The following is a 13,699-nucleotide window of genomic DNA, read 5'->3' as shown; positions in this document are numbered from 1 at the left end:
GCCTTGGGACACCCACAGTTGGGAACAGAGGAAGTGGTGTGGCCAGGGCCAGCCCTGAAGCCACAATCTAGTCTGCAGGTCAGCAGATGGGTTGTCCTTGCCTGGCCTGGCTGGGCTCTTGAATGTTGCTGTAACCCCCACCACCTCTCTGCTCTGCATGTCCTGGGAACCCACCCTGGCTTCCAGGCTGTTCAGGAGTCATACCTGGTCAAGCCCTCTGGATGAGACATCTCTCACTACATCAACCTTCCTTCTCAGGCCCCCTCATGAATGCCCATCACCCCTCAATGAGCACCTTTCCAAGATTCTAGATCTGCAGGGTCCTGCCCTGATGCTCCCTGTCACTGTTGTCAACCAAGAACCTGCTCCCCCCACCACTTAAGTGGGTGTCACAGAGGGGGCCAAGAGTGAGTATCCCCATCGCTGTCCACAGAGCATCGGCAGCAGCTCCCATTTATAGAGCATTTAGCCTGGGTCTGGCATTGGGCTAAGTGTTTCAAACAGAATAACTCATTTAATCCTCACAACCTTACGAAGTAGAAGCCTTTCATTATCCAGAGTTTCTAGATGAGAAAATCGAGGCACAGAGAGCTGAAATCACCTATCTAAGGTCACCCAGTTTAGGATTCTGTTTCAGAGCCCTGACTCTTAACCGTCTAGTGCCTGACATCCCATCCCACAGTCCACTGAAGAGCTGGGGAGGTCAATGGATCCAGCAGGGAGGGGCCCAAAGAGCCACTGTCACTCTCTTTTTGTGACCACTTCTTCAGAGGGCTGGGGTGACCAGGGGAAAGCACTGTGCTGAAGCCAGCTCATCCTGGCTTAGGAGAGCCTGTTGTTAAAATTTCTGGAATTTTGCAAGCTGGTCAACATCACATTGGTAGCTTGAAATAGGCCATCGTGGGAGTATTTACACCATAGAAATTGGCAGCTCTGTCCTGCACTTTCCCAGAGAGCCAACTGTTAAACATTCATCGGCACATTACTGCTGGGGAGGGGAGGCTGACCACCCTCCGAAGGGCATCCTAGCCTATGGGTGCCAGGCTTCAGGCAACTCACCCCAAAGACAAGCCCCCTCAGTGGAGCCAGGAGTCTTAAAAGCATGGGGTCTTGAGAGGACTGGGTGGGTCTCAAAGATGGGCCTCTGGCTGTGTTATCCCAAAAGATCTGAAGGAAAGCACTCTCAGAAAGTGGTATATTCTAACCAAACATGCCCAACATGGAAAGCTGGCCACCAACTAAGGACAGTGCCACTGATGAGAGGCATGGAATGGAGAACCAAGCTGGGAAGCCTAAGCTCAGGTCCCTCAGAGGTTTGTGGGAAGTGCCAACACAACTTGGGGCAGGAGGGGCTTGGAGGAGGAGGCCCAAGAAAGGGTGGGCCTTCTGACTGGTTGGGAGGTGCTGGAAGGCCTGCCTCTCCACCCCATCTGAGGACACTGAAGTGGAGAGGCAGGATAAACACTAGTAAGAAAGCACTGAAGGCAAGAGGTGAGATCAGGACAGGCTTAGTGACTGCTGTGAAGGAGCTCAGGTCTCTAGGTCCTAATAAACCACACCCCAGGTCCAGGCACAGGCCTGGGGCAGTCATGGGGCAGATGAGTTGACTGTGGCCGAAGAAACAAGAAAGCTGTATTTGGTGGATCCGTCAGTTATGTTCTTTGACTGCAAGCAACAGAAATCGCTTCTTACAAATTTAAGCAAAAAGGGGGAAGTTCTAGTGAAAAACTAGGTTGCCGAGAGAAGGGGAAAGAGGCTTAAAAAAGAAGGCTCTGAAGCAGGAAAGGAACCAGGATAGGGAAATTACCAACCTGCCTTACCTGGGCCCTGCTTTCAAGATGAAGGGGCCTGTTGAATACTGACCATGCGTGTACCAAGGGAGAGGTCAGAGGGTCCCGATGGGGCTAGGAATGGAAGCTGGACAGATACAAACCCAACAACAATTGTCCACTGCAATGGCCCCATCCTGGTGGACCCGATGCAGACCCCAGGCACGGTTCTGGTAGTGCATCTGAGCCAGCTTCACATGACCAAGGACACTGGGAAACAAGGTGGGACCCCCAAAGACCTGTCACACCAGACCAGCTTCCCTTATCATAGAGTTACTACTCTGATAGGTTAGGCTCAGACTGGAGACAGTGTGCCCGGACTTCAGCCAGGTACCTGATAAAATATCTCAAGATCAGCAAATGTAGATGCACAAACCAGGTAATAACACATTAAGTGAAAGTGACATCGCTCAGTCGTGTCCAACTCTTTGCGACCCCATGGACTGTAGCCTATCAGGCTCCTCCGTCCATGGGATTTTCCAGGCAAGAGTGTTGGAGCAGATTGCCATTTCCTTCTCCAGGGGATCTTCCCGACCCAGGAATCAAACCTGGGTCTCCTGCATTGCAGGCAGATGCTTTACCATCTGAGCCACACATTAAAGGGAACGCAGAATCTTTGGAATGGCCAGCATTGTTTTCTAACACAGCCGATTAAATGACTAATGTTGCTCCACAGTTGGGTCTTTACCTTTGAGCCTCAGGCTGTGCCCTTTGAGCTAGTCAGGATTTCTATTAAATACTTGGATAAAAGGCACTGATAGCATATCTGAGGATTGTGTGCCCATCCCTTCTCCCTGAACAAGAAGCTGCGAGTGGTGGCAAACAGCCTTGGTAAGAGGACAGCGACATAGGTGGCTTGGGCCCAAGCTAACCTGCACGACCATAACCACTGGCTGTGGGGACTGGCTCATTCTGAGAGCATTTGAGTTGGAACAATGAGAGACCAGGACGTTTGTTGGATGGCTAAGGGAAGAGAGATTCCCTATTTTTTCCTGGATTAGGCCTGCAAGGATGTAGCTCTGGTAATTCCTGGCAACTACCTTGGGACTGTGAGAGGAAAGGTTTTTGGAGAGTGGCAGCAACACTTCCCTCTCCTGCCAGAGCAGAGATGAGGGGTGAATCCTGGTCACACATTTTCCCTGGATCCAACCATGCCTGAAGCCAGAACTACCCCTGGCCTTTCAGTTAAACGTGGCAAAAAAATCCTTCCCTGCTCCCTTTTTTTCTTAAGCCATTTCGGTTGGATTTTCCAATATTTGCAACAGACACACTTAGTATCCTATGACAGTCTGTGCTAGGGCATTGTGTCACAGTGCGATGCCCTCCTGGGACTGATATCCAGAGAAGCTAACAAAGACGTTGGGGATAGAGAAGGGGACTTGGAACCTGCTACATGAGGAACAGCTGAGTGGAAAGGAGGTGCCTGACCTGAGAAAGGGCAGATGGGGCCTTGTATTAAGTAAATGAAAAGGGAGAATCCACCCACTGTGGCCCCAGAAGAAAAAGTCAAGAACTATGTGGGGGAGCTTCCCACAAAAGATTCCATCTTATGTAAGAAAGTTGTTTTGAACAGTCCCAGCCACCCTGTGTGTGTGTGGCCCCGGCTAAGTTGGAAAGCTGACCCTCAGGGATTTTTATAATTAAAATCCTGTGGCCTGGACATCCCAGCCCAGGTTTAGAAAGAGCCTGTACCCTGGTGGCAGGGTGGTATGAAGAGGCAGGATGTAGGGGGAAAATGGGCTCTGGGAGACAGGGGATTAGGGCTTCCCAGGTGGAGCAAGTGGTAAAGAACCTGCCTGCCAATACAGGAGACCTAAGAGAGGCAGGTTTGATCCTTGGGCTGGGAAGATCCCCTGGAGGAGGGCGTGGCTATCCACGTAAGTATTCTTGGCCTGGAGAATACCATGGACAGAGGAGCCTGGCTGGCTACAGTTTATAGGATCACAAAAAGTCAGACAGGACTGAAGAGACATAGCACACACGCAGACTTCAGATTAGCCCAAGATCATGCAAAGAAGCAAGGTCCTGTGACTCTCCAGTGGGCTTTTAAGTCCATGGGACACCAGACAAGGCCCTGACAGTAAATGGACATATGGGATTCTGTTCTGTTCCCTGCTGGTGTGGGTGGGGGAGGTGCGGCCAAGCAGTAACAAAGTCCCAGCTCTGCCATTTCTCTAAGGCTCAATGTTCTCATCTAACAAATGGGACTAACCTCACCTACCTCCTGGGTTGTCCTGCGGTTCTGATCACAAGATGCCGGTAGAGTCCAACACTGGACACGGGTCCCACCATCACCAAGGTAATTATGACCATAGATGTGACAGTTTCAGGTACCGAAGCCTCCTCCTATTCCCGCCCCAGGCTTCAAATCCTCTTAGCAGAAGGAGGAGGTATCCCAACCCCATCCTGAAACCCCAGGCCTGTCTAGTAAGGCAACGCGGGACCTCGGGAAGCCGTGCCCTCCCACATCTGGAAAATGAGACGAACCCCAGCGGCGCACGCCTACGGGAGGTGCTCCAACAATCTCCTCCTCTCCGCCGCGAGGTCAGCCGAGGGGGCTCTGGAAGCGCTACCCGCACCAGACCGCCAGAGGGGCCCACCGCCCGGCCACGTCTCCGGGGATCCGGGGGCAGGCGGCAGGGGTGAGAGCTACAGCCGGGCGAGCGCGTGAACCGAGGAGCCGCAGAGGCCGCCTTGCTGCCGTGCCCGGAGGCTGGACGCCTGCTCCCCGGGCGGCAGCCGAGCGCTCAGCCAGGAACTTGTTAACAGGCCCCGAACAAAGAGCCGCTAATCCGGCGGGCGGCCGCGGGCGGGCTGGCGGGCGGAGGGATCCCGCCCCTTCCCCGCGCGGCCGCCGAGTTTACCGCGCACTCATTACCCCGCGCCGGGCGGAGGCGGCGACCGGGGCCCAGGCGGTGGAGCTGAACGCGTGGTGCCCCTTCTCCCAGAATGGCCCGGGGGCGCGCCCCTCCCCAGGGCCCGTGCCGGCGCCGCGGCTAATTGCTAATCCCTGGGCTCGGGTTCCCATTGGCTCGGGCACCTGCCGCCCCCGGCCGCTCACGTGCCCCGCAGCTCGCCCGCCCAGCCGGAGGCTTGCCGCTAGTCCCGGACCCCCGCCCGCCGAGCTATCCCGGACAACGTGGTGGGGGTTGTTTGGAAAGAGGGGAAGGCTCCGGTCACGCTGGGACGATACGGAATCATTCCTACCTGACAGTGCCCGTCATCCCCCTTTTTTATTTTGGTGGGGGAAGGGGAGAGAAGGGCTGGAAAGATGCGGATATGGGAAAAACCAACAGCCCCTCAACTCCATCTGGTCTGTGCTCCAGTAAGGAGGGGGTAGGGTCTAAATCGGGGTGTATCTCCCTGCAGGCTCTGGGCTGGATCTGCTGGGGTGGGGCACGGAGAGTCACATCTGCCATCCTGGCTGGAGAGGTCTACGGTAGGGGTGGGTTACAGGGGCCAGAGCTCCCTCTCCAAGGATCAGTCTAGAATGACTGCCCCTCCCCAGACCTCAGCCAGGCATTCGCCAGGAGCTCAAGGTGACCCCGAGCCTTCCAGAGGGACACAGCTCTGACATCTTGGCGTGGGGAGGGGCCTGAATCTGGGGGACTCACCCATCAGGACACTGGCCCTTGGTGCTCTCACTGTGGACAGGCAGGGAGTTGAGTCCCCTCCCCCATCTAAGTGGGACCTCAAATATGCCCTTTGTGGCCTACTCTGGGGAGCAGCTGCCACTTAGGCCTCTCCTGATGGCCATGAATCTCCCTGTCTCCTCCATCTCAAACAGGGCTGGGATGGCCCAGCCAATGACCAGTCTCCCTCTGGAGAGAGGGAGAGGCAGGGGACTTCTGATCACCGACCTACCCCTGTCATCCCTCAAAGGGGGCAGAGAAAAGACACCAGGCCAGCCCCCCATCCCCAGGCCTTTGACCTCTTTCTGGACCCCTAGCTGCATCCTCTCCCACAAAGTGGGAGGGCTCCCCCACTCTGTAGGAGAGGAGAGGAAGGAACAGTGCCCTTTGCCATATCCGTCACCTCGATTGCTCACATTTTTTGAGCACCTCCTGTATGCCAGGATGGACATGCATCGATCTGCCTAATCCACACAAGGACCCTGTGAATTAGGTCCTTTTATAATATTTTGGCTGATTCCCAGGTGGCGCTAGTGGTGAAGAACCCGCCTGCTAATGCAAGAGACATAAGAGACGCGGGTTCGATCCCTGGATGGGGAAGATCCCCTGGAGGAGGAAATGGCAGCCCACTCAGCCTGGAGAATCTCATGGACAGAGGAGCCTGGCGGGCTGCAGTCCTCGAGGTCACACAGAGTTGGACCACGACTGAAGCAGCTTAGCACGCATGCACACATGATATTTTAGAGACATGAAATGAAGGAGTACAGGGAGGAGCTACATCCACGGCCAGGACTAGGGTGAGGCAGAGGGTGTCGAGAGAACAGATGTAAGGAAGTCTTTGCTCTCAGGATCAGCCCTGCACTTGCATGACATAAATCTTGCACCCTAGGCCCCTCCCTTGCCTCACCCTCGTTGGAGCCCTGGTCCAAACCCAGACCCCAGAGCCTGCCAACTCAACCACCCTACCACCTCCTACGCATGCCTGGGGTTCTGGCTCCCAGGGGGTCAAAGGCTGTCTGCAGCATCTTCTATCAGTCCCCAGGAAGTGGGTAGGCCTCAGGCGCTGGCACGCTGACCTTCTGGGGATCCTGCGAAGGCCTGTTTTTGCCACTGGGGGGTGTTCAACCAGCCAAACAGGACCTGGCTTCCTTGCCAGGGCACTGGAACTCCCAGCTCCCACCTCTATGTCACAGTCACCTTCGGCCCTGCTGCAACAGCCACCTGGTTCCAAGGCAACAGAGGCAGCTGCTGCCAGCGTGGTTGGTGGCTTTGGCAGGTGCTGGGCAGATGTGAACAGTTCCTGGGGGAACCTGCTGCTGAGTGTACAGTCTATCTCAGGCTCACGAGGCAGCCTCTCTGGGCATAGCCCCCAGTAGTTATCCAGCCCAGCCCATTAGCATACAGAGGAAGACAGCCCAGAGAGGTTAAGTGGTTTGTTCAGGGTCACACAGTAATCCAATGGCAGAGTCTGAACCAGAATTGAATTGCATCTCGGGTGCCCACCCCTGCTTTGCTGCCATGTTCTGTGTGTCAGAGCTGGTCACCACAGATCCAGGACAAACTGGGCCCAAATGATCATCTTCACAGAATCTCCAAAGTTCTTTTCACCCTGGGGGGACTGGTGTTTGAATCAAGTGTCTGAAGCAGGTGCCCTGCGAGGGGTGGTATGAGTATAGATGAGGTGGGGTGGGTAGGAGGCTTCTTCCAACTAGAAGCAATGACTTCTCCTAGGGGCAGCAAGAAGTGAAACAGTTTATAGAGATGGTCTTCTCCCTTATATATGATGTTGGAGCCTGACACAGCTTAAGACCCCACCCTGTCCTAACTCACTTCCCTTCAAATGCTAGGGAAAATGGAGGAAGGAGGCACACAGGTACCTGCTCCATGTTGGGGTCCACCTGGGCACTCAGTGTCGCCCATCAACTCGTTACTCTAACCCCAGAGAGCAGAGGTGACCCTATTCTCCAAAGGTGGGAACAGGCTGGGGAAAAATTTTTTTCTCATCCAAGGTCAGGTGGCTTAGACTGAAACCTGGCCTGTCCTGTCTGCCTCCAAAGCCCTGCCTTTTCCATTCTACCTTACAGGCTCCCCAGAGGCAGGAAAGGAAGTAAAAGTAAAGTCGTTCAGCCGTGTGTGACTCTTTGCAAACCTATGGACTGTAGCATGTCAGGCTCCTCCATCCATGGGATTTTCCAGGCAAGAATACTGAGTGGGTTGCCATTTCCTTCTCCAGGGGATCTTCCTGACCCAGGGATGGAACTCGGGTCTCCCACATTGCAGGCAGACTCTTTACCATCTGAGCCACCATGGAATCACAGGAGGACCCTTCAATGCCACTCTCTTGGGAGCAGACAAAGGGAATGGAGAGCTGGGTCAGCAGAATTGACTGCAGGAAGCTGGGTGCCCATCTGGGTGGTGAGGAGGGTTGGGGCCCAGGGGTTGGGCTCTGCTGGGTCTGGGAATTGGGAGCCCTGCTTGGTGCTCAATGAACCTCCAGTCTTGGTGTCAACGCCAGCCCTGAGCATCGGAGTGGGGCCTGAGGAAGAGGCCACTCAGACAGATGGTCAGGGTCAGGATGGGTACTATCAGAGGGGGGTGCCCCTCAGCCCCACCTTCCAGGGGCTAGAGTCTGCAGGTCTGGGGTCCAGAATTACATTATTCGCAAGAGAAGACACCCACCTGGGAACATCTGTGCCTGGGAGGGCTGGGGCAGGCAAGGTTCCTGTTCCACAGACACTGGTGCACCTGTGTGAGGGACCCACAACACAGAGGCTCCAGGGAGCTGGTTTGCCATCTGTGTGGGGGCGTCAGCTAGCTGGTCCTGGCCCTGGACAGGAGCCATTGCCGGCCTCCCTGGAGCAGGGCAGTCTGTGTTTAGGCACAAGGATTGATGTGGGGGGCGGGGCGGATGAGGAGAGCTGCGAAGGAACAGAGCAAACTTCTCCCCACTCCCCAGCCACAGCGCCCACCCCACCGTCCCCTTGTCTAGCCAGAGAACTCAAACTCAAGCAGAGGAAATAAAAAGAGAAATAAGCATTTGACTGGCTGTGACTCGGAGCATGTTGGGGGCTGAGAACAGGGTCATAGCGCCATTGACAACGGCAATACTTGTGGGAAGCCCTGGCACGAGTGAGGAGGTGCCCCCCTGCCCCAGATGCTGCCCCAGGCCACTCCAGGGCTGAAGAGTCAGAACCTCTGTCCTGGAGCCCACTTGGAGCTTACCAGTGGGCCGTGGCCCCCTCATGGGTATGAGGAGGCAGGGCTGGATTGAACCTGGAGGCTGAGATGATCACAGCACAGTGGGGACTGGCAGCAGCAGCGAAGGCTTGGCCTGGCCCTGACCAGAATTTGAGGATGTTGGGGTATAGGATGGGGATCGTGGCTGGCTGGCTGGGGGAGGGGGCACCACGTTTTGCAAGGCATGGGAAGTACAGTGGGTGGAAGCCAGAGCTTGTCTGGGAGTGTGGATGGCCAGAGTCAGGGAGGACACCTAACCTGCCAACATGTCCGCCCAGGGATGTGTGTGCTGCAGGTGTTTCCCTAAGGGCTCCTGGGCTCGGGGTTCAGACTTTCCCTGCTGCCACTGGGGTGCCACAGAAGGCGTTCTCGTGCATTCGAGCCTGGGCACCAGCCGCATCAGTCTAGGTGGAGGATGCAGAAGAGGGAGGGAGTGAGGGGTGGCCACGGCACCAGCCCAGGTGAGAAAGGTGAGGGGGAAGGGCTGGGTGGGGAGGGACAAAGGAGGAGAGGGACATGAGCAAAGTCACAAGTAGGGCTGAGCTGGAGGACCTGGTGATAGATTAGACATGAAGCATGAAGGAGAAGGTTAGAGCCAAGAGAGACTCGAAGGTTTCCTGCCCCAGGCTGGGGGAAAGGGGGAGGGGGCCTGGGAGGACGGACTGCAGGAGAGGGCTGGCCTGGAAAGAGCAGGTCTGGCATGTGCACGAAACAATATGTGTGTGTGTGTGTGTGTGCGCGCGCGTGCGCATGTGTGCGCACATGCATGTGCATGTGTGTGCATGCATGCGTGTGCGTGTGCACGTGTGTGTGTGTGTGTGCCTGTACACTTGTTCTCAGGAGGCAGCCAAGCCCAGCACTAGGGCCCTTGCCTGGAGAAATCCCTCATACCTGGCTCAGGGCAGCTTCTGCCTCAGACTTCATGGCTTCAGTCTGCAGGTCTGGGGCCCAGAGCAGCGCAAGACAAGAGAAAGGGTTGTAAGACAGGGGAGTCCGGGCCCCTGTGCATGCATGCTAAGTCACTTCAGTCACATCCAACTCTTTGTGATCCCATGGACTGTAGCCCACCAGGCTCCTCTGTCCATGGGTATTCTCCAGGCAAGAATACTGGAGTGGGTTGCCATGCCCTTCTCCAGGGGATCTTCCCCACCCAGGAATCAAACCTGTGTTTCTCATATCTCCTGCACTGGCAGGTGAGTTCTTTACCACTAGCGCTACCTGGGAAGTCCCCTGGCCCCTGGCTGAGGCCAAAGTTGGCTGCTCCTAGGAACCAGGTCCGTCAGTGCCTCTAGGTTGGGGGTCTGGTACCTGTATCAGTGCCAGTCCCCAGGCTCCTAAAGGAAGTTCCTCCCAGAACAGGGCAGGAAAAGCAGGAGGGCCAGAGGACCAGCCCTCTCCTATGGGTGCCTGGTGGGCTGCCAAAGAGCAGACCCCCCCCTCCCAAGGCATGGTGAGTGACAGCAGGGTATCTCTTAGCCCTGAAGAATGAAGACCCCCTCCCAGCAACCAATGACCCCAGCTGATGGGGGGTGGAAAGTGGGTCCGGATCAACCCTGTAGGTGGGAGAGGGGCTGAGGAGGTGACCACAGCTCTGGGATGCCCCCAGCCCCCCCTTTCAGGAGGTCCAGTTCCCTGTGGGCCCCTCCCCTCAGGAGTTCAGAGATCTGAGACCAGAAGGCCGGCAGGTGTGTGCAGCCCACAGGGGCGGGGAGGCAGGTACCAGCTGTGTGAGCGGGTATGAATGGGAAAAGCCTGTGAGACAGGTGGTTTCTGCATGTGGGGGCACAGAGAGGACCTGCCTGGGTGAGTGCCAAGGGACAGGCTTTAGACAGAGGGTGGGCACCTGGCCTGGGGAGCAGGAGGCTCCGATCCTGCTGGCCCCCCGGCGCCCCCTGCAGCCTGGCTGGCTGTCCCTCCCTCAGACCCATTTTTCACTGGCTGCTGTTGCCAAGGAGCTGAATGGGCGATGCGGGAGGAGCCAGGGTCAGCGCAGGGCCAGCCTGCTGGGCACATGTGCCCAGAACCTGCGGGGGCCAGCAGTAAAGGGGCCCCAAATGACAAGAAGGACCCCATGCCCTTCAGCAGCCCCTCACACAGGCCTGAGGGCTGATGCCGGAGGCAGGCTCTGCTCCAGGGCAGCCCTGCGGCACTGGTGCCCACCCGCCAGCGCCCTGGGCAACCTTGCATGAGGTCCCAACAGGTGCCCCACGGCCCTGGGATGCGGTACCTGGACTCTGTGTCCTGAGGGATCCACGCAGCACCCCCTGGGGCTGCGGCACCCGGACTCACCAGTACCCATCACCCTCTCGTCTACATATGCTCACCTGTGCCACTGCTCACAACCGTCACACACGTGCAGCGGGCCTGCCACCACACACGCTCATCTGGCCACACACATACCCGGGCTGCACACATCGCCAGCCCCCGTCATCGCCAGGCCACACATGCCAGCCCAGAGCCCTCACACGTGCTCACGGGGGCGACATGCAGATATGACCACGCAACCTTCCCGCATGCATCAGACTCAGTAAACAAGCCCTGGGCCCCTACTGGGTATCTAGCAACACCTCCCCCATGCGCGGGGCATGAACACCCCCCAGCTCACCACGGTCAGTGGCTCAACCCGTGCCCCCTGAGCGATGCACACATACGCCTAACACGCACGTGTGTGCAACAGGAACACACACCCAGTGGCAGTGCAATCTCCCAGATGCGGAGGGGAGGTCATGGGCAGAGGGGTTTGTTAAAGTGAGGATTCAGTGGGGGGATGCTGGGGGATGGAAAAGGAGAGTGGATGGGTGAGGGAGGGAAGACTGTGGGGGCAGGGTGGGGAGGGCGGCTAGCCAGTGGATGCAGGATGCACTACACAGAGACCCTTGAAGGAAACGGACATCGGCCTCAATCATCAGGCTGCTTTCCGAGCTTTCACTCATTCCTCTTCAGTCAGTCTGGCTTCCTTTCTCAGGAACCCCAGTGTTCCCTTCTGACACCCCTGGGATTGACAATGGCCTGGCCAGGCTCAGAGGCAGCCCCCAGGGTCTCAGGGCTGCAAGAATCAAGATTTGCTATGGCAAGCTCCATGCCCCCCTGATCACACAAATGACTCCCTCCCGTCCACATAGGTGCTCAGCTCTGCTAAGTGCAGGGGGGCAGGCAGCCATCAGGAGGCCCCAACAACTCAGCCTAGGTGGAAGGAAGCTTGGGGAGAGCAGACAAAGGATGCAGGGGAACTCCTCCCACCCCCAGGAGTGGGCTGAGGGCTGAGTTATGGGGCAGGTGAGGGTGGCCAAAGGGACACGAGGGGAGGGAGAAGGCTTGTGCCAGAGAAACAGAGTGGGGAGAGCGGTAGAGCTTCCACGCACACAACTCTGGACCCTATGCACCAGGAGGGCCAGGAGCCACAGTGCCGGGGCCCGGGGCCCGGGGCCCTGGTGCTTCCACTGTGCGGGACTGCAAGGGCTCGGGGGCTGGTGTATGCGCCTCCACGCCTGAGTGTGCGCGTGTGCGAGAGTGTGTGGCGGGGACAGAGGAGGACACTGTGTTCCGGACGTGGGCAGCTTCCAGGTGCCAAGCTGGGAATTGTGAGTAGCTGTTTGGGGCAGACGCTGCCGGGAAACGGTATCTTAAACCCCGTCCTCAATTTCCTGGGCACTTGGGATGTGGTCAAAACCCTCTCACCGGCTAACCGGCCAAGCCAGACTCCACGGGGCTTTGACCTAAACCCCCAGCCCTGCGCTGGGGCCGGGCAACCAGCAAACTTCCCCCGCCTAGAGGCGTGGGGCGTCTACACTCGCCAGCCCCACGCGCTGACAGCTGCTCCTGGACTTGGCAGAACCCAGGCTTCCGGGGAAGCGCGCGGGGAAGCTGCGCAGCAGCGACAGGCGGCCCCCGCGTCCCGCCTCGCAAAGTTTGGCCTCGGGGGGCTCCCAAACCGGTCCGGCAGCGCGGGTTAGGGACCCCTAGAGCAATGAGCATTCGCGCGCACGGTCCCCCGCAAACCTCCCCAGAGCGCGCGCGTGACTCACCCGAACCGCGGAGCCAGGCGGCGAGGACTATGCCCAGGAGCGCTGGCCACAGGCCGGACAGGACGGCCATGGCCGCGGTCAGGAGGGCGGGCCGGGCGCGGGGCCCCGCGGACAGGAGGACGCCTTTCAGCGCCTCAGCCCAGAGCCCCGGCCCCGGGCACCCCCGGGGCCCATGCCAGCGGACTGCGCTGCCTCCCGGCGGCCGGCTGCGGGGCGCACGCGGCGCGTGCCTCCCTTGGGCACCGGGAGCGCAGCAATGCAGCCGGGGCGGAGCGCAGCGCCAGCCGCGCCGCGCACAGAGCCAGCCGCCGCGCGGAGCCCGCAGCCGGGGAGCGGGCCGGCGGGCGCCGCAAAACCCGGACTGGAGCAACGGAACTGGGCGGTGTCAGGGCGGGGCGGGGGAAGGAAGGAGGGGCCCAGAAGCCCCGCGCCGCGCGAACGGGCCACCCCCAGCTCTGGGGATCCCTCTCGGCGTTGCCCGAGGCTCCCCCAGGGAGGGGCTGGGGTGGTGGGCGGGAGGCCTCCCACCTCCCTGTGCGATCTCCAGGGACCGGCCAAAAGTCTGAAACCCGGAGTGGATCGATTCTCCGGATCCGGGTTCTCCCGGGCCCACCAGCCAGCGCACAGGTGGCCCGGGAGGGGCCCAAGGCTGCAGCGATCCCGGCGCGGCGCCAGGCTGCAGACAGCGGCCAGGGACAGCGGTGCCCGGCGGCGGTTCCGCGCAGCCCTCTACCCCCACCTCACCCTACTCCGCACCTCCCGGTCGCGCTCCGAGGCTTTCAGCGTGTTGCTGTACGCCACCCAGCCCGCGGCTCGGACAGGGGACTGCGGGAAGCTCCCGGACCCTGGCCCGTGCGCAGAGGTACACGGGTAGGACAGACTAGGGGCCACCCGCAGTCCCAGCCACAGAACCAGGTGGGCCTCAGAGTGATCCTAGGTTTCTCTAACCCCACGGCACCGTTTACCTAAAGAAAAC

The 13,699-nt window shown here is 58.6% G+C and overlaps 1 protein-coding gene across 2 annotated transcripts in view; it reads right to left on the bottom strand.

Moving 5' to 3' along the window:
* The window catches only part of UNC5A (unc-5 netrin receptor A), a 64,451-nt gene extending 51,397 nt beyond the window's left edge, over window positions 1–13,054 (bottom strand). The window contains exon 1 of one of the 2 annotated variants that reach the window (XM_002689012.6): window positions 12,724–13,054. In XM_002689012.6, the coding sequence (XP_002689058.2) occupies window positions 12,724–12,793 (70 nt within the window). In that variant the 5' untranslated portion in view covers window positions 12,794–13,054. The remainder of the gene's footprint in view (window positions 1–12,723) is intronic. The other variant, XM_005209161.5, reaches the window with a different exon arrangement.
* Between the last annotated feature and the right edge of the window lie 645 nt (window positions 13,055–13,699).

Source organism: Bos taurus, chromosome 7 (assembly GCF_002263795.3).
Source record: "Bos taurus isolate L1 Dominette 01449 registration number 42190680 breed Hereford chromosome 7, ARS-UCD2.0, whole genome shotgun sequence".
Lineage (NCBI taxonomy): Eukaryota > Metazoa > Chordata > Mammalia > Artiodactyla > Bovidae > Bos > Bos taurus.
The sequence above is the reverse complement of the archived record's forward strand: the minus strand, read 5'-3'. Positions and strand labels throughout refer to the sequence as shown.